We start from the raw sequence: 21226 nt of genomic DNA on the forward strand, positions 1-21226 counted from the left end.
AAAAAAAAAAAAAACAGCTATAATGAAAAAAATAAAAATCATTATATATATAAAAAAATCTTTTACCGAAAGACTTCTAACATGAAAACTTACAGATACTATTAAAAAAGTATTCATTTTTGCATTTTGTGTGAAATAACCACACAAATATATACATGCATAGATAAATCTATGCAAATATATACATGTTAGATTTGATCCCAAACTTTCAGAGAAGAATATTAAACTGTATCACAAAGCAATTTATTTATTCCAGGTAGCACTAACCTATGACTTTTGCTTCTTCATCTGTCAAGGTTTTATTGAGAAAAATTTTCTTTACACGCAGAGTGTTTCCTGAGGGAAGACTAACGCCTGTTGTTGGCATTGGCGGCTCACCGTCTTTCTGCTGCAAACTGTCCGCTATTACAAGGAAGACTCTGAGGCCTATGTTCATTCTCTTCAGGGAAAAAAGTGGCAAAATAAAGAAGTCAGAGTGTCAGAAAACTCCATTTTTTTTTTTTTTTTTTCCATGTTAGAAACATCTCATCAAGTAACGCTTGGGGTTGGGAGAAAGGAGGACACAAGAAAATCTAACCTGTAAGTCCAACATTTTATTTTATATTTTTTTTATCTTTTTAGGGCAGCACCCGCAGCATATGGAGGTTCCCAGGCTAGGGGTCTAATCGGAGCTGTTGCCACCAGCCTATGCCAGAGCCACAGCAATGCCAGATCTGAGCCATGTCTGTGACCTACATCACAGCTCACAGCAATGCCGGATCCTTGACCCTCTGAGCGAGGCCAGGGATCGAACCTGCAAACTCATGGTTCCTAGTCGGATTTGTTTCTGCTGCGCCACGATGGGAACTCCATGTCCAACATTTTTTAACTAGTCCAGGCACTGGAGTTTAATATCGGATTCTCAAGTGCCACCCATGCACTTCTGAGGTCAACTGGCTCTCCTATTTCCTGGCTTATTTGAAACCTCTCTGTCCCTTCCTCACCTCTCCAACCCTAAGGCCATACCCTCCCTTATCCAAGCAGTTGATGTGTCTCCCACCTCATAGTAAGGAAAAAAACCCATCAACTCTCCTCAATTTCTTACTACCAAACACACTGATCTATTTATATCTGCACCTCTCCTTTGCTCCTGTTACAAGAGAAGGGATGCTGGTATTCCTAGTTGTCAGAATCCCATCTGCTCTTGCATTATCAGAAAATTACACTGTCAATCATTCCTTCTCTTTCTTACATTTTCAACATTTCCCTTTTAACTGAATATGCCTGAGTCTTGTTAACTATACTCAACGATCTTAATGGAATGAGCCATCCCTGTAACACTTCCTTCTTACTCATTAGTGACCATACTGCTCAAAACAGTGGGCATTTTTCCTGGGTATTATTTGACTTTTGATGGGATGCTATCAATATCCCTCCTTCTCTGAAATACTTCCTTCCTTGGACACATCTGTGCCACTGTTGGCAGTGTCATCTCTGTCCACATTTCCGATGTACCCTCCTTTCCCTTGGTATGATATGTTACCGCTTCAAGGCAGGTTCCTAGGCTGCATTTTCCTATCATTATGTATTCCCTCCCGAAATCACTGCATGTATTTACACGGCTTCAATTACCACCCATACCAGATCAACCACAAATTTTATGCCTCACTTCTCCTCTGAACTTGGACTCTCAAACCAGTTTGACACTTTTACTTGGATGTCTAAAAAATGCCTCAGATGTGCCATGTTCAAACCAAATGCACCTCCTCCCCCTAGACTCAGTATCTTCTCAATGTATCTTTTCTCAGTAATTGATCTTCTTTCTACCTGCACTGCACCATCTCCGCCCAAGCTGTCATTATTTGTGACCTATACCAGTGGTCTCTGAAATGGGTATATGCATTCCAGTGGGTGTGAAAGAGTGTTCACTGGAATACAAGGAGAAAATAAAACTTTCATTTATATATATATTTTTTGTCACCTAAAGAAGATCAAAGTTTTAAGCTTTACTCCCATTTATATATTAACATAATAGTGGTGTCCTCTCTTAGTTCAAATAGCAGCTGCTCACCTCACATAGTCATATTAGGCATTTTGAAGGGACTGGGAAAGATCCACAATGTACTGGGGTTTACAGGGGTGTCCTCATTTATTCACTCTTTCAATGTACTGCAATTTGCATAGTTTGATTAAGTGGATTAATGAACAATTTTATCTGGCTTTAACTACACTAGCTCTCACAAGCTTAAAAATTTTTGTGAAAAAAAAGTACAGATTGAAGATAATCCTCAGGTAAGCCTGTAGAAAAACAATTAAACAGCATAATCGACTTTTTTTTTTTTTTTTACTATTAGTATAAGAGTTTCAGTGATGAAAAAACTTAATTTCAGAAATGAACTTGTACAATGGAGAGAATATTTTTGAAAATGGATGATCATGAAAATGTCTTTCATTATGTGATTTCTTTTGGTTGCGGAAAACCATGTTACGTATGTCATCTATAAAAACAATTCATTTCTGCTCACTTAAAAAAAATCTAGAAATAATAACTTATTTTTTGCTTTTTAAGGCTGTACCTGCGGCATATGGAGGTTCCCAGGCTAAGGTCTGAATCAGAGCTGCAGCTGCTGGCCTACATCACAGCTCATAGCAATGCCAGATCCAAGCTGCATCTGTGACCTACACCACAGCTCACAGCAACCCCGGATCCTTAACCCACTGAGCAAGGCCAAGGATCAAACCTGTGTCCTCGTGGATGCTGGTCAGACTCATTAACCGCTGAGCCACAACAGGAACTCCAATAATTAACTTATTTTAAAAAATTTTACAGGAGTTCCCATCGCGGCTCAGTGGTTAACGAATCCAACTAGGAACCATAAGGTTGCAGGTTCGATCCCTAGCCTTGCTCAGTGGGTTAAGGATCTGGCTTTGCCGTTAAGCTGTGGTGTGGGTCGCAGACACGGCTGGGATCCCGCATTGCTGTGGCTCTGGTGTAGGCCGATTGGATCTCTAGCCTGGGAACCTCCATATGCCGTGGGTGCTGCCCTAGAAAAGACAGAAAAAAAAAAATTTTTTTTTACAAATGAAAAGCTTCAATAACTTTCCAACTCATTTGTAAACTATATATCTGAGGATTTTATAAGAAGCAGCACAGTAATTTAAAAAAATTAAGAGAAAACAGAGCAAGTGTTTTGCCTTTTTACATTCTCCAGTACCATTAGATTCTGACAAACAATTAGTTTGCAAAATATTTTTAAAAGATCTGAAAATTTGATGTCTAACGGTTGAGTAGGAGTTTACTAGTGAATAGCAGGGCCAAAGAGGTAGGAAATAACATTTATTTTAATTAGTCTTTAACTAGAGATTTGAGCCTAAGGGTTCTGATTCCAGAAACTGTGCTCTTAAAAAGAAACTTAAATTATACTGTAATAGTATATTACATCATAGTTTTTTTTACCTCTGGATTGATGGTGAAAGTTTTAGCAGATTTTCCAACACTAAGAAGATCAAATATTATTTCTTTCATTGCAAAATCCAAACGTTCCTAGAAAAAAAAATCAATAAATTTTTATAACTTTCTACTACTATGGGCATACTTTGGGGATATTGCAGGTTTCATTACAGACCTCTGGAAAGCAAAATTGCAATGAAGTACGTCACACAAATTTTTCCGGTTTCCCAGTGCATATAAAAGTTATGTTCACACTTACTGTAGTTTATAAGTGTGCAATAGCATTATGGCTAAAAAAAAAAGCCAAAACTGTACAACCTTAACTAAAAAATACTTTATTCCTTAAAAAAAATGCTAACCATCATTTGGCAACACAGGGCTGCCACAAACCTTCTATTTGTTAAAAAAAAAAAAAAAAAAAAAAAGAGCCCTTGATATTTGTAAAGTTCAATAAAGTGAGGTCTGCCTGTATCTGTTGGGTATCACGTTAAGAATTATACAAATAATGGCAAAAACACAGGTCTGTGCCCATAAGAAGTTCATGACTCTCGTTGAACAAAAGGAAAATACACATGAATTAATGTTAAAAATATGATTACAGATGTTTTATTTAATTATCAAATGATGTATTTAATACCCAAACCAACAGGATAGAAGTTTTGAATACTCAAGTAGCCAAAATTGTATTTAAGACCCAAGTGAAAGAATCCCCAGAATAATGGTCAAAGGAGGCCCTGTGACAATAGGTATATGGCAGCATAAGAACAGGTAGTTCATCCTGGGGCAGAAAGAACCGGGCTGCAGGAAGAAAATCTCTAAGAAAAAAAGTTAACTAATAGGAGTAACTGATGCTTGAGAGGGGCTTAGTCCTGGTGGAGTGTTGGTATGAGATGACCAACCCAAGGCAACAGGTACAACCCTAGGACAAGGGGTGCAACCAAATGGCAAAAGTTTTCTGAACACTAGATTAAAGCACAATTCTTCATGGACACATTGATATTTACCTGTCGTTACTTCTGGGCTCCTGGAAACAGAAACATACAATTTTATTTAAATAGCCCTCATGTCTTCACTGTCAAAAATAATTATGTTATGGGTCATCTGTGTTGTCAAAGTTTTGGTTCAAAGAGAACTCAAGGAATATTCTGGAACCAAAGTGTTTTTCCTAAATTGGGAAGGGAAACCCTATCTACGCTTCTCCAGGGCTGATGTCCCAAAAGAGAATGGGACCAACACCATGGATTTGCTTACCGAACCCCCATGAAATGGCTTTCCAATAAACCTCCCTTTACTGCAGAGGTTGGAAAACTAAGATGATACTTCCCAGGATGCCTTTGAGCTCCAGGCTCCAGGATGTGACGCAACCCAGCCAAGGAATACACTGGCAGGAGTCTTTGGGAACTGGGGCAAAGAGGAGGAAGCAGAGAAAGAGGACAGGGAGAAAGGAATCGATTTTGCTAGTGGAGATGGTGGTAGCAGCAAACTTCTGAAGCACCTGTGGGGACTTCCTAATGGGCAGCTTTTTAACTGTGGCAGAGGCAACAGCTTCCTTAGAAGCCCAATGCTGTATGTAGTTCCTGCTGGTGTTGCATTTAGACTAGAATCTGTTTCTCCAGTCCTACTAGTGATTCTATGAACTCTACCTATTCCTTAAAAGACCTCTTTTGGGGGAGTTCCCATCATGGCTCAGGGGTTAATGAACCCAACTAGCATCCATGAGCATGTGGGTTCCATCCCTGGCCTCACTGGGTATGGAGTGGAAGTGGGTTAAGAATCCAGCGTTGCAGTGAGCTGTGGTGTAGGTGGCAAATGCGGCTCTGATCTGGTGTTGCTGTAGCTCTGGCGTAGGTTGGTGGCTACAGCTCCGATTGGCCCCCTAGCCTGGGAACCTCCATATGCCACGAGTGCAGCCCTAAGAAGACACACACACAAAACAGACCTCTTCGGTTCAACTAGCTGTAGTGGATTCTAGTGTTTGTACCTGAGAACCTAGATTAATGCAGGTTATGAAAACAATGTTCCAAAATTCAAGATACTCAGGAATTAATTAATAAATGGATTAAGTATAGGATTATGAGACTCTTTCTTGACCCTTTCTAAAGGAAGTGCTCCCACCTGTGGGCTCCTTTCCTTCTCCAAGTGTGTAGATCAACGATTTAAACTTATTTTGCATGTATACAAAAAATGATCAGCATATCTGTCTTTTACTTTTTAAGCTTATGTTTATTTTTCACTTTTCAACATTAATAAATGTTTTATTATCATGCTTGTATTAATTAATTTTTTTTTTTTTTTGGTTGTGTCAGTAGCTTGATGTGGGATCTCAGTTCCCAGTCCAGGGATTGAACCCAGGGAGGTAGGGGGGTTTGCAGTGAAAGTGCCAAATCCTAACCATTAGACTGCCAGGGAACTCCCTCTTATCATGCTTTTAGATGTGTAACAAATTCCATGACTCTAAATTACTCTCACAACTTACACGCATATATGAATTATGAGGTAAAGTACTCACCTGAGCAATGAACTGAATAATCTTCACAAATATATTGAGAGGTGTATCACGAGGAACCACACTACGTGAACCTTTTGGAAAAAGTGCCGACACTATGCTCATAAGACGACTATCGGGGAAAAAAGATAGAGTCATAGTGAGATAATGAAATCAACAAAACGTTAGTAAAATATCTTTCCCGCTCTTCGACACGTTAAGAGAATTCATATTCTTCCTCAACGTATTTATAATGTGAAATAAAATTGCTTAGTGTGGTATTTTTCACCAAGACGTTATTTTTTGTTGTTGTTTTTTAGGGCCGCACCAAAGCATATGGAAGTTCCCAGGCTAAGCGATCGAATCGGAGCTGCAACTGCCGGCCTGCACCACAGCCACAGCAATGCCAGATCCTTAACCCACTGAGTGAGGCCAGGGATCAAACCTGTGTCCTCATGGATACTAGTCGGGTTCATTTCATCTCTAAGACGTTATTTTAAATACACATTAAAACAAAGGCACTCACCTTTGAGTTACAGTGTTGCTTTCACATTTTATTCTAATTACATAGACCCACAACAATCTGTACAAAGATTCCAGTGCAACTCGAGACATTTTAGGATCTTTATTCTGTTTAGAAACAAAAGAGAATAAAAATAAGCTTATTAAAGTACTTGCAATAATCTAAAATGAATTACATTCTCTGTCAAAACTAAAAGGCCTCTCCATTCCCCTTTTTATTCAATCTAAATGTTACGTATATATTTGTTATAAGTCTAGAGAGCTCAAAAGAACCATAATATAGAAATTCTGAATCATTCCTTATATTCTCAGAAAATAGTAAAATACTAGAACTATATTAATATTTCCAAGAACTCTAAATACACACTTCAACTTACCTGAATGCAACAATATTGACATAATGATGGAAGGATTATTCATCTTTCAGTAACTCACTGCAGTTCATACACCATTAAAATTTAGAACCCCAAATGTCACTACAGATATTTCAACTTATGAAATAATGCAAAATATATTGAGAGGTTATCTTCAAAAGAAGGAATATGGGATAGCGGATTAAGAGCATAAACTCTGAAATCAGGAATGACTGGCAAAACTCCAGCCTTGAGCATTGTTTTATCATTTGGTGACATAATTTCCTCATGTTTAAAATGGAGATAACACAGTACCCACCTCATAGATTAAGGGATTTATTATGTGAAAGAAAGCACTTGCAACATTGCCAAGTGCATGTTAAATGCTCGGCGCCAGGTGTTTACCTTTGATTTTTTATTTACAGTTAGAACATTATTATTTCACATCAGAAGTATCCCATTTCAATCACAGTTTGATCAGCAAACAAACCTTTCCTTCACACTAGCTATTATCAAAAGTGAAATTCTCAAATGACAAGTCATATAATGAGATTTAATTGTAAAATGTGAAAATTAGCTTATAATCACCTTAGGAGAAACTCTGTATGCACCTGTTAATTGTAGGATGCGTTTAGTGCCATAAATTAGCAGTTATTTAATTTAGCTTGAGGGATTTCTTATTATTTAACAATTATTTTACATATAACAATGGGCAAAGGGGAATTTTTAAATACTAAGTAATTTAGCCATTCTATTTTATGTTCTCTTAGATTATAGAATAATAGACATCTACTATGTATGATTAAGGACAATGCAAAAAGGTTACTGGGGATTTTTTTTAAACCCAAAAGTACAATTGTGCACATTTATGTATATGAAGATTTGATATAATTCAGAATGGAATATCAATTACTCAGCTGGTCAGAGCCTCAACATCAATCTCTCTCTCTACTGCCAAATCCACGATTCCAAGTTTCAAATATACTCCCCAACAAGTTTTCCATTAATGTGTTTCTAATATTAGAAAAAGTAACACACAATGTACACTACTAATATAACAAGCTTTTCGTAGTACTTTCTTTCCTAATATATATCTCTCTTTTCTATCGCTTAAATACAAGGTTTCAAATAACAAAATATGAGTCCAATTAGTTTTATGTACACTTCAAAGAATACTTTCACACTGTTAAATTATATTTTCAAAATATGAATTCTACAAATATTTGTAAATTATAGATTAAAAATATTTAAGTCCAATGACACCTGAAATTTCTTCTCATATAGTAGTTAATAAAATATTTGGATTATCTTATCTCATGTGTTGAGGTATCTGGCATGAAATAAAATTTGACTTTCAAACTTTCCAAGATAGACTACTATGTTTTACCAAGCTGACTTATTTCAGGATGAACAATGCTTAAAACCGAGATAAAAAGTGATACAAATAATATTGTTTATTCAGCCACTGAATAAACAATATGTTGCTATACATACCCCAATAATAAAAACATTCTAAAATGATCTGATCCTTAAACACAGATACATAATTCCCTAGTTACAATTTCCATCTACTTGGAATAATTAGATTACGTTAATCAAATCTAGTAATACTAACATATGATAAAGTTTTTGATGTCAATCTCATATACTCTTTGGCAGCATTTTAATGTTTCTTCCCTTTTTTCTTACTGTGAGCAACAACAAAGATTCAAAACTTGCATTGATAGGATTAAAGTTTTAGAGTGTTGCATCAAAATCATACTCAAAATCTGAGCTACCGTCTCCTTACTTTCACTGGAAAATGTTTTTAAAAATTATCATTTATGATAGCTAAAGAAAATTAACAGCATATTTAAAAATTGATCATTTTGGTTAAAAATCAACATTCCACATCACTTCTCTCTCTTAAATTCATCTCCTTGGAGGCACATGAATATTAAACCTTGAGTAAAATGTTCCTGCTGTGTGCTCTTCTTGCACAATACAAGAAGCGGGTTTAAATAAATACCTTGGACATGCGATGCAGCAATGGGTAAAGGGGGAAAAAAAGCCACACTTGAAGGAGATAAAGCAATACTTCACTTTGTCACATCGACACGACACGACTCACCTGGAGTGTTTCTATTTGTTTTCTGATACTGTTGTTAGATGGCATCTAAATAAAGCAATGTGAGACAGCAAACATAAACATGAGATGCAGCACATGCATGTTAGATGAAAATAAGCACAAAACAAGACAGCTCTTCACCAAGGTCTCTATTTAGAAGAAATTTGAAATTTCCAAGACAGTGGCTAGAGACACTGAGGAAAAAAACTTTCTATAATTTCGGCCTCATGGGATACATCTATAACACTCAAACTGTGAGAAAATAGGTGAAATTTTTACTAATTTTTCCTCTAAAAGCACTGCATGTGATTTCAAACAAATTTCTCTCTCTCTCTTTTTGCTTTTTAGTGCCACCCGTGTGGCATTATGGAAGTTCCCAGGCTAGCTCATGGTAACGTCGGATCCTCAACCCACCGAGTGCAGCCAGGGATTGAGCCCACATCCTCATGGACACTAGTCGGGTTTGTTACCGCTGAGACACAACTGGAACTCCACAAATTTCAATTTTTAAAAGGAAATAAGCATAGACTGTAGAAAAAAACCTTCCAAATTATTTTTACATGGCATCTACTCTTACTCTCTTCTCTCTCTTGCTCAATTTTATTCTTCAGAAATTTCAAAATAATTTTTCACAAAATAACCTCAATTGGTATAAAGACAGGGGAATGGGAAACTACCAAACTATGTGCCAAAATTGCAGATTTAACATTTTCAGTGAAAATGCTAAACTGAGGCTCTCTCATGCTGTTTGTGGACCTACAGACTAATGCCCATTTTTCATGGTCATCAACTTCAAAAAAAAAAAAAAGATAATTTTTTAAATTGTGCAACATCTTAAAGTGCCTTGAAAATGTATCATATTTATTTTGATGACTCTGGTGAATAATAACTTTTTAATAACTCAGAATTATAGCCAAAGTATTTTTTGAAATATTCAGTATAGCAACATCCCTTATGGTACATTAGACCAGAAAGAACAAAAGTTATGAAGCTGGATGGATTTAGACGCAAATCCTATCTCTTATCACTTTGGGGCTCCCTAAACATGTGGTACCTATTTTTCTTCTTTTGGCCTCAGTTATAGTAAAAATTATTTAAGATATTGTAATTAGAGAACCTACCCCATAGTAAGTATTAATAAAAATCTATTTTAAGAAGTAGTAGGTCTGATCAATAGAAAAGTGTTATAGATTTTTTTGAAATCAAGAGATTACATGAATCTCAAAACAAAATCAATTTAGATAAGAACTTTATCTTAGACTAATTTTTCCTATATACAAAGTAAATAAATCATACCTTTCACAGTAGATAACTAGCATAATGTTCCCCTGAATACTCAACTCCTTACCACAACTATGCAGCGTAGCCACAGTACCTAAAACTTAATAGGAACCAATTCATAAAATTTCTGCTGAATAGAGCCTTAATGTAAGTTAAGGGTTAATGGTCAAGACAAGTATATTCCAAATATTCATGCTAAGTGGCTCTTATCTCCTTTAGCCTGGCAGATTGACACAGCCATTAATGAAAATAGACAATATGCCAGAGATATTCAACAGGAGGTAAGGGGTCAAAGAAAACAGAGCATTTTAAATGAAAGCCTTAAGACAAAAAAAAGTTAAAGTGCTGCGCAAGAACTGCAAATATGTTAGGTGGAAACGTATATATATAAAAACATTCCAACAAGCAACAGAAAAGTATGAATTGCCATGAAATAAAGCACCCTTCCAGAAACACTTAAATGTGTGTCTTAAAATACTTTAATAAAGTTTGAAGAATCATACTACCCAGAAAATGATCAATTCTCTTTCAGTATCAAAATCTGTATGACTTATCAAACTAAGGACAGAAAATATAATGTATTTAAATAAAACTTATTTTCTGGTTGTATGGCATAAAGAATTTAACCAGCTTATTAGTCCTGGAAATTTTCATAAATAAAGCAAGCAGAACATATCAATTCTCATCCAAATATGAATAATATCAATGTATGTATATATCTAGGAGGAAAGGAGCCAAAAATGTTTTTCAAAGACATAGTTCAGTGTACCTCACTAAGAAATCAAGGTATTTTTCAAAATGATATGTAAAATCTTATTTTTTAAAAAAAGGATATAAAGGGAGTTCCTGCTGTAGTGCAGTGAGTTAAGGATCTGGCATTGTCATGGCTGTGGCACTGGTCACAGGTGCACCTCAGATTCGATCCCTGGCCCAGGAGCTTCCATGTACTGCAGGTGCAGCAAAAAAAAAAAAAAAAAAAAAAAAAAAAAAGATACATAGGATAATGTTGCCCATTGCTGTCCTAGTTCTCACAATATCACAATATCACAGTGAGCTCTTAAGCCAAAGACAAGTCATTTCTCTCTCTCTGCTTTGCTTTCCTTGTCTTTAAAGCACAAGGTTTTCAGACTTTTTCCCTTTGGCTGCACCCATGGCACGTGAAGCTCCCAGATCAGGGATCAAACTCAAGCCACAGCAGTGACAATGCCAGAGCCTTAGCCCACTGAGCCACCAGGGAACTCCTAAGATTCTCAATCTTAACCCTAACTTAGAGGAGTAGCACAAAATGAAATGCCATGTCTGCCATGCATTTCTAACAAAGGGCAAATATTCAAATATATTCATTTGTGTCTCAAAACTATTCAAATCAAGCATTCATGTGACATGCAGATGAGGAATAGCCCCACGTTCTGTGTCAGATATTAACTTCCACAGAAGAACAGGCGATCCTGTTAGATCCTCCCAGCAGAGGGACCTGGGACGATAATGATCCTTCTACCTCAGTTTTGGTTTCAATACTAACAGACTGGACACGGATGTGGCAAATCGTGTTAATAACAATGAATTATCCCTTGATTCAAGTCAGGATCATTCCAGGAGCTTTCACATCCATGTGGACCAAGTACCACACTTCCATATTTGCCTGCGCATACTTACATTAAATGTGCTTTTGGCAATATTTTATTATCAAAGCTTTTTTCATATTATTCAGACTTGAGCCAACATTATTGAATTTTCCCCAAAGAAAACACAAATTAAGTATCTGGAGAGTTTTGTAAGATTAACTAACACTCTGAAATTTTAAAGGAATGTACTCATTAACAAATATTGCTGGATCCAAGATAATATAAACAGTATTATGAAAAATGTATAACTTTGCATTCATTAAGACCAACTAAATTTTAGAGCAAAAGTTTATTCATGTCTACAACATGATTTTCCTATAGAAGGAATAAGTATGTCTAAGAAAAGGAATACGGTGAAGTGTTAATATTCAAAGGAACTATATACTAAGAGTTTTATTATACTGTTCAATGTATATGCATAAGTGAATATACCACAGACAATATTTATAGGTCAGAAATGAGATTAAGTCTTACCTTTAAATGCGACAAACAGTTCTGTAGGAAAATATGCCAGTTATTTAAAAAAAACTGTTTCTGACTGACACATAAAAGGCAGGTAATTAATGGATAGAGAGCCTATAGGAGACAGAAGAAAGAGAAGTATTTTTCATGAAAAAGCACTAGACTTGTCAATTACATTTCATTCATTCTCATAAATAAAAAAATCATTTTAGCAGTCTTCCCGTTTGTGCTAAGAAATAGTCTCGTGGAGGAATCTAACAAAGGATGATAAAGCACAAATTTTTCTATGAAAACAATTTCTTGATCACATTTCCCTGAGTTAGAAATATGTTATTTATTTCTGCATAGAAATAACCAGAACCATGGCCTCAGGATCAGAGGATATGCTGGCATTAATGGCTCCGCTTTCTAGACACTCAATGTGTGACTTCAGGGATGACAAGTGCTTGAAGCTTCACCTTCCTGACATGTAAAGTGGAAAATGGTAACCACACATACATGTTACAGGTTGTGAGATAAAGAATGCAAAGCACGGAGTTCCCGCTGTGGCTCAGCGGAAACAAATCTGACTTGTGTCCACAACATGGACGCAGGTTTGATCCCCGGCCTTGCTCAGCAGGTTAAGGATTCAGCGTTGCTGTGAGCTGTGGTGTAGGTCAAAGATGCAGCTCAGCTCTGTCGTTGCTGTGGCTGTGGCTGTGGCCAGCACTACAGCTGATTTGACCCTAGCCTGCGAACCTCCATATGCTGCTGGTATGGCCCTAAAAAGACAAAAAAAAAAAAAAAAAAAAAAAAAAAGAATGCCAAGCACTCAGCTCAACGCTTGACACAATCAATGTTTATTATTACACCTCTAACTTAAGTGGTCAAGTATTTGTCCAACGCTCCAAACTTTCTCCCAGCTGCCTGCACATTTGTAGAAAAACCCCTCAAAGTTACTGAAGCGGCTAGTTAAATGGGGAAAAAAAATGCCTTAAGTCTCTGAATGGAAAAGATTTAATTAGAGAGATAATAGCTCCTAAATAATTATATGGTTCAGGATATAATTTATTACCATGTAAAATAAAGGAAAAATACACTGAACTTTTCGTCTGGTATATAACTTCTAGCAGCTGTTAATACAGGTAAAGATCTAGAATGAAGTCTGAATAACCCAGCAAATACACAGCTAATAAAATTAAGAATATAAAGTTTCTTAAAAAGCAGGAGAAAATGGGTAAAAATCTGCCCTTGTGTTGAACGCTGGGTATTTTATACTTCCAATTTTTACAATTCTCTTAAAACTACTAAATTCATAAATCAATGACTACAACTCCTATTTAATATGTGAAGGTTTGAAATGGTCTCAATACCAATGAATGCTTCTTTCTGGAACTCAGTTCAAAAGTAGTCTGATAAAGCATCTCCACAAAATTTTTCAAGCAGGGCACATTCACTTCATTTTTAACAGCCTAGGTAAAAAGATGACACACACACAAAAAAAAACAAAGAAAATGGTTACAAACATTAGCTCAAACTACACGAGGATTACAAGATGTTTCTGCAAGGTTTGAAAGTAGTTAATAATTCACTGAGTAGTGGATGGAAAGTACCATAGGGTACCAAATGACCACATGTTAATTCGATGCCATAAACCGCATCCCTGCCCTGGGTGAACAGGCAGAGACTAGAGACAAGTGGATAGGGAGTGAGTCTGCGATGTAAGAGCAGCTGTAGAGGAGATTCTCTGTTCTTAGAGCCCTCAGAAGGGGCTCCTATGCGAAAACCTCCATAAGGAAGCTTCATCCACGCTGAATCCAGCAATACTGAAAGCCTCGCATGGGACCCCTCTGGCCTAATCTTCCACTGCTCTGGCCCCCAGCCCTGGGATCCAGCCACGTTAGTGTCCTTATTACTCTAGGAATACATCCAACAGGCACTGGTTCCTTCCGCCTAAGAAGCTCTTCCCTCCAAACAGGGCATGGTTGACGCTCTCATTTCTTTAGTTTTTGCTCAATTGTTACCATCTCTTTCAAGGTGGCAGTCTCTCCTAATCACTCTATTTAACATTTCAAGTCCCCGATCCACCTTCGGCAATTTGTGTATCTCTACCTTGCTTTATAGTCCTCACCACCACAGGTGGCACACTACGTATTTTACAAAACTGTGAGTTTTCTTCACTAGACGTATAGTAGCCTCTCTAAGAGCAGGGCGCCTTTCCTACTTTGATCACTGTTGAATTCCCTGGGTATAGAAGAGGCCATGACACACAGAAAGCACTCAATACATACAATGAATAAATACATAGTAGAGTCCAACCAGGAAGAGAGGCTGGGGGTTATTAGAGAGGCAAGAATGTTCCTTCAGGGGAGCTCTATGGGCAGAGGCCAGTGGTATGAGCTGAATTGTCCCCAAATTCACATATTGAAGTCCTAACCCCCGCACACCTCATAATGTGACCTTCTATGAAAATAGATCACTGCAGATATAATTAAGTTAGGATGAGGTCCTATTGGAGTTGGGGTGGGGGGCTACTCCGACATGATTGGTGTCCTTAAAAAAGTGGAGAAATTGGAAGATATGCACATAAGGAGAACACCACGGGAAGATGAAGACAGAGATGAGAGTGATACTTCTATAAAGCAAAGACTACCACAGGTTTTCAGTAAACTGCCAGCAAGCAAGAAGCATGGAACGATCTTCCTCATAGCACACAGAAAAAAATCAACCTGCCAACATTCCAATCTCAGACAGCTAACCTCCATAACTGTGAGACAATCAATTTTTGTTGTTTAAGCCACCTAATTTGTGGTACTGTGTTCGGACAACCCTAGTAAACAAACTGGAGAAGCAAATATGGCATAAAAGAAGAATCAGGCAACGCAGTAATAATGGATCATGGTGAAGGGTCTTTCTTCCTACAATCTGCTCCTTTTGATGAATTAACCTTAAAAGCAACATAATGCCAGTTAGGTATCTGGCAAAAACAGATTTTTAGACAAGGGGAGAGCACAAATGACAATTCAGGATGGGTAAGCAATAATTCAAATCATTTCTAGGAAAGAGAAATTGAAGTATATACACTAATGATAATAGACCAAGCTGATAATGGTTTTATAAATGAGGCTATCTATTTTCTTTATGGTAAAATGAACCTATTCACATGGTTAAAAACTGAGGTGGGAGTGGGGGTGGGGGCTCGCTGACCCAAACTCTTTACAAACTGCTATTTCATGACTTCTGTCCTTTTTTTTTTTTAGGGCCACACCTGCGGCATATGGAGGTTCCCAGGCTCGGGGTAGAACTGGAGTTGTCGCTCTGGGCCTACACCACAGCAATGTGGGATCCAAGCTATGTCTTCGACCTACACCACAGCTCATGTGGCAATGCCGGATCCTTAACCCACTGAGTGAGAACAGGGATAGAACCTGCATCCTCAAGGATACTAGTCAGATTCATTTCCACTGGGCCACAATGAGAACACCCATGACTTCTGTTTGTACTCATGTGAAAAACCTCTCAATATTCAACTATAAGTTAATATTCAAAACAGGTTTAAAAACAAAAGCATGCCAATGAGGTCCTGCTGTATAGCATAGGGAACTATATCTAATCACTTGTGATGGAATATGATGGAAGATAATAATAAGAAAAAGATTGTGTATGTGTACATAAATATTTTACATACACATGTATATATATATGAACTGGGTCACTTTGCTGTATAGCAGAAATCAACAGAACACTGTAAATCAAATATAAATAAAAATTTTAATAACAAATAAGTCATAGGGATGCATAGCAAGTGAGTAGTTAATAATACAGTATTGTATATTTGAAAATTGCCAAGAAAATACATCTTAAAGGTTTCAGCAAAAAAAAAGCATGTCAGTCACTATTATTGCTATGCCATTGATATTTTAAATTCTTAACTTTCCTTACAACTCCCTGTACATCTTTTCTAAACATGTTCTAAAGATAGGATCTGAATACCATAAACCAATCCACATGAACGCACAGATCATAAGTCAATTAATTCAATCATTTAAAATGAAAGTCAAACCAGTTAAATCTGATTTTCAATGTGAAAATAAATTTCATTTTAGAATATTTTTATTTATTTTTATTTTTTTATTTTTATTTTTTTAGAATATTTTTAGACTGAAAATATTTTTGAATGAAATTTGAAGTGAATGCTACTTATTTCCATTTCTAGCCATGATGCTGTAAGGGGAGGACTAGATTTATGCCACCAACCAAACCAACCAAAAAATGAACAACATATATGAAATGATGTGCAAAACATCAGACATCAGTCAACAAAAGAAAGTAAGCCCTGAGGAATGGAAAATAAATGACACAAACCCTTCAATGGCCCCAGCTCACTGCTGTGTGAGATTTTTCAGGGAAGAAATGGAAGTATACCATTGCACACAGTTTTTACGCTACACATGAATGGCATAATATCACCTGAGGTAAAAAATGATAAAGATGTATACCATAAACAATGACAAAACAATGAGATATAGCTAATAAACCAACAAAAGAGATAAAAGAATCACAAAAATCTTCAATTAATCAAAAAAAAAAAAAAGGCAGAGAAAGGGAACAAAGAACAGATGGGAAAATAAAAGATATAAGACGACGACGACAGATTTTTCTTTTTTCTTTTTACAACAGCACCTGCAGTATACAGGCGACTCCAGGACAAGGGGTCTTACCAGAGTTGCTAACTCCCAGCCTATGCAACAGCCACAGCAATGCCAGATCCAAGCTTCATCTGCAACCCATGCCACAGCTTGCAGCAATGCTGGGTCCTTAACCCACTAAGCCTGGTCAGGGATAGAACCTGCATCCTCATGGATACTAGTCAGTCAGGTTTTTAACCCACTGAGCCACAATGGGAACTCCCCTACATTGTGTTCTTAACCTGATGAGCCACAATGGGAACTCCAGAAGATGACATATTTAAAATAACTGTATCAACAATCATATTAAATGTATGTGGTCCCCAGTTAAAAAGCAGAGATTGCTAGACTAGATAAAAAAGCAAGGTGAAACCATATCCTGCTTACAAAAACAATATGTACTTTAAATATAAAAACACAAGTAGATTAAAAGTTTAAAAATGGAAAAAAGATATGCTTTACTTACATGATCAAAAGAAAGCAGGAGTGGCTATATCTATATATTTTTTTTGTCTTTTTAGGGCTGCACCCACAGCATATGGAACTTCCCAGGCTAGGGGTTAGTTCGGAGCTGTAGCCACTGGCACAATGACAGCGATGCCAGATCTGAGCCACGTCTGTGACCTACACCACAGCTCAGAGCAACACTGGATCCTTAATCCACTGAGCAAGGCGAGAGATCAAATCTGCTTCCTCATGGATGCTGGTCAGATTCATTTCCACTGAGCCACAATGGGAACTCCCAAGGAGTGGCTATATTAATATCAGGCAAAATTGATTTCAGAACAAAGAATGCTATCTGGGATAAGGAAGGTTATTTCAAAATGATAACGATGTCAACTCAAGGGGATATAACAATCCTAAATGTATGTGTGTGTCATAATAGAGCCTAAACATACACAAAGCAAAAACTGACAGAAACAGAGAAACAGAAAAATCTATACTTAGAGATTTTATTTATTTATTTATTTATTATTTATTTATTTATTTTGGTCTTTTTATTGTCTTTTGAGGGCTGCACCTGCGGCATATAGAGGTTCCCAGGCCTACGCCAGAGCCACAGCAATGCAGGATCCGATCCGCGTCTGCGACCTATACCGTAGCTCATGGCAACGCTGGATCTTTAACCCACTGAGTGAGGCCAGGGATCGAACCCACAACCTCATGGTTCCTAGTCAGATTTGTTTCCGCTGCGCCATGAATGGGAACTCCTATATACTTAGAGATTCAAATACTTCTCTTTCAGTAACTACTAGAACACATAGATAGGAAATCAGTAAAGCTATCACCAGGTTGAAGAATACTATCAACCAATTTTTCCTAATTGATATTTAGAGAGCACTCTATCTGACAGCAACATACACAGTCTTTTCAAGTGCACATAGAACATTCATCAAAATGAATGATATTCTGGTCCAAAAAAACAAATGTCAATGCATCTAAAGGGATTCAAGCATACAAAGTATGTTCATAACCGCTGGAAAATCCCCAAGTGTTTAGAAGCTAAATAAAATGCTTCTAAATGATCTGTGGATTTCACAAAGGACAGCAGACCGTACTGTGAGCTTTATGAAAATAAAACACAAAATATTAAAATCTGGGGGCTGCCACTGTAGAATTACTTAGAGGAAAAGACACAGATTTAAATTTTATATTAGAAGAGAGAAAATGTCTTGATGGGGCCTTCACTCCTACCTTAAGAAAATAGGGTGTGACTGGAGAGAGTAGGTAGAAGAAAAGAAATAATTAAAATCCAAGCAGAAATCAATGAAGTAGAAAAGTGAAAAATGACAACATCAATAAAGTCAAAAGCTAGTTCTTCAAGATCAATAAAATCAATAAACTTCTAGCCAGACAGATGAGGAAGAAAGGAGAAAAGTCACAAACACCAATATTTGGAATGAAAGAGGTCAACTACAAATCTTGTAAGTATTCAAAGAAAATAAAGGAATATTATGACCAACTTCATGCCAATAAATTGGGTAATCCTCAGAAAATGGACAAACTTCTTAGAAAGAAATGAAATCTTACTCAAGAAGAAATAGTCTGAGTAGCCCTATGTCTTCTGAAGAAAATAATCTTAATATTCAAAAAGTATCTCACAAGGAAAATCCCAGGCCAGATGGCTTTGCTGGTAAATTCTACCCAACTCCAAAGGAAGACATGTAGCCAATTCTACACATACGTCTTTGACATTACGCTGTGCCTAAAACAGACATTACAAGAAAAGAAAACCACAAGGCAATAAATAGCCCCCATGAACATAGGGAGATGCAAAAATTCTCAAAAAAATTGTAGGAAATAAAATTTAACAATATTTTTAAAAAACCTAACTGTGATCAAGAGAAGCTTAACCCTAGGAATATAAGGCTGATCCAACATTTGAAAAATCAATTAATAGAATTCACCATATTATTATTAACAAAAAAAAAACTTGTATGATTGTTTCAGTAGACAGAGGAAAAAAGCATTTAACAAAATCATAAGCTGCGAGTGTGGCCCTAAAAAGCAAAAAAAAAGAGAGAAAAGAAAAGAAAATCAATGGTTACCAGAGAAGTGCATGGGGTGGGGTAGGGGAAGGGTTAAAAAGGACCATGAGGAAATTTTTGGAGTATGACAGATATGTCTGTTATCTTCGCTGTGGTGAAGGTTTCACAGGCATATATACAGGTCTAATTGTACACTTTATTTTTTTTTTTAATAATTTTTTTTATTTTCCCACTGCACAGCAAGGGGGTCAGGTTATCCTTACATGTATACATTACAATTACATTTTTTCCCCCACCCTTTCTTCTGTTGCAACATGAGTATCTAGACAAAGTTCTCAATGCTATTCAGCAGGATCTTAATTGTACACTTTAAATATATGTAGTCTATTTATCAATTTTACCTCCACAAGAGAGTATTAAAATGAAATTTTGTATACATATGTAAGGAATATCATTTACACAGCAGGGTGTAGTATCCTGAAAGTGAATAGCATATTGCATACCACAAAACAAAAAGCCAAGAAACAAAAAAATCTAGCATGTCTGAGTATTCTAAAATCCCTGAATCCTATTTATAGAATGCTGGGTACTAGTAACTGCAAAATTATTTTTGAATAACACGATAAATTTACACCAAGAAAAGCTTCTATAAATCTGGCTTCTTGGAGTTCCCGTCATGGCTCAGTGGTTAACGAAACCGACTAGGAACCATGAGGTTGCAGGTTCGATCCCTGGCCTCACCCAGTGGGTTAAGGATCCAGCGGTGCCGTGAGCTGTGGTGTATGTTGCAGATGCAGCTCGGATCTGGTGTGGCTGTGGCTGTGGCGTGGGCCAGCAGCTATAGTTATGATTAGACCCCTAGCCTGGAAACCTCCACATGCCATGGGTGTGGCCATAAAAAGACAAAAAAAAAAAAATCTGGTTTCTTGGAAGTTACTGCAGTCATGCTTATAGCAATCATATTTTCTAAATTATTTAGAATACATATTTTTATTTTTTATATATAATTATTATTTTTTTCATTATAGCTGGTTTACAGTGTTCTGTCGCTTTTCTACTGTACAGCTTGGTGACCCAGTCACACATACATATGTACATTCTTTTTTCTCACATTATCATGCTCCATCATAAGTGACTAGACACAGTTCCTAGTGCTGCACAGTAGGATGGCACTGCTTATCTATTCCAAAGGCAATGGTTGGCATCTATTAAGAATACATATTTTGGGAGTTCCCATCGTGGTGCAGTGGTTAACGAATCCAAAGGAACCATGAGGTTGCGGGTTCGATCCCTGGCCACTCTCAGTGGGTTAAGGATCCTGCGTTGCTGTGAGCTGTGGTGTAGGTTGCAGACTCGGTTCAGATCCTGAGTTGCTGTGGCTGTGGTGTAGGTTGCAGATGCAGCTCGGATCCCAAGTTGCTGTGGCTGTGGCGTAGACCGGTGGCTACAGCTCCGATTCGACCCCTAGCCTGGGAACCTCCATATGCCGCGGGAGTCGCCCAAGAAATGGCAAAAAGACAAAAAAAAAAAAAAAAAAAAAAAAAAAGAATACATGTTTTGACAGGTGTGATGACTGCCACACAGCTACAGAAATGAACATTTAAAATCGAGGCAGTCTTATAAACTCCAGGATATATGTCATAGTATTTTTAAGTTTTTTGGAGGCATTAAAATGGCTGCCATTTTCAGAGGAGTAAATGCCACGAGGAAATGAAGTATTTACATGGAGCTACTTGAGATAAGCATCACTTTTGGGCCGAAAATCCTCCGCCTTCCTAAATGTCTCTAAATCTTACGGGCCTGGG

At 37.1% G+C, this 21226-nt stretch overlaps 1 protein-coding gene across 14 annotated transcripts in view; it reads right to left on the reverse strand.

Annotated features, from left to right (window-relative positions):
* Positions 1–21226, reverse strand: part of FRYL (FRY like transcription coactivator) — a 350059-nt gene that overhangs the window by 113671 nt on the left and 215162 nt on the right. For 9 of the 14 annotated variants that reach the window (XM_021101186.1, XM_021101185.1, XM_021101176.1 and 6 more), the window contains 7 exons: positions 13618–13716; positions 12278–12379; positions 8901–8945; positions 6442–6545; positions 5940–6048; positions 3437–3523; positions 268–439 (listed from right to left, as the gene is read on the reverse strand). In XM_021101186.1, the coding sequence (XP_020956845.1) occupies positions 268–439; positions 3437–3523; positions 5940–6048; positions 6442–6545; positions 8901–8945; positions 12278–12379; positions 13618–13716 (718 nt within the window). The remainder of the gene's footprint in view (positions 1–267; positions 440–3436; positions 3524–5939; positions 6049–6441; positions 6546–8900; positions 8946–12277; positions 12380–13617; positions 13717–21226) is intronic. The other 5 variants (XM_021101187.1, XM_021101188.1, XM_021101182.1 and 2 more) reach the window with 1 other exon arrangement.

Source organism: Sus scrofa, chromosome 8, assembly GCF_000003025.6.
Source record: "Sus scrofa isolate TJ Tabasco breed Duroc chromosome 8, Sscrofa11.1, whole genome shotgun sequence".
In the NCBI taxonomy this organism is placed as follows: Eukaryota; Metazoa; Chordata; class Mammalia; order Artiodactyla; family Suidae; genus Sus; species Sus scrofa.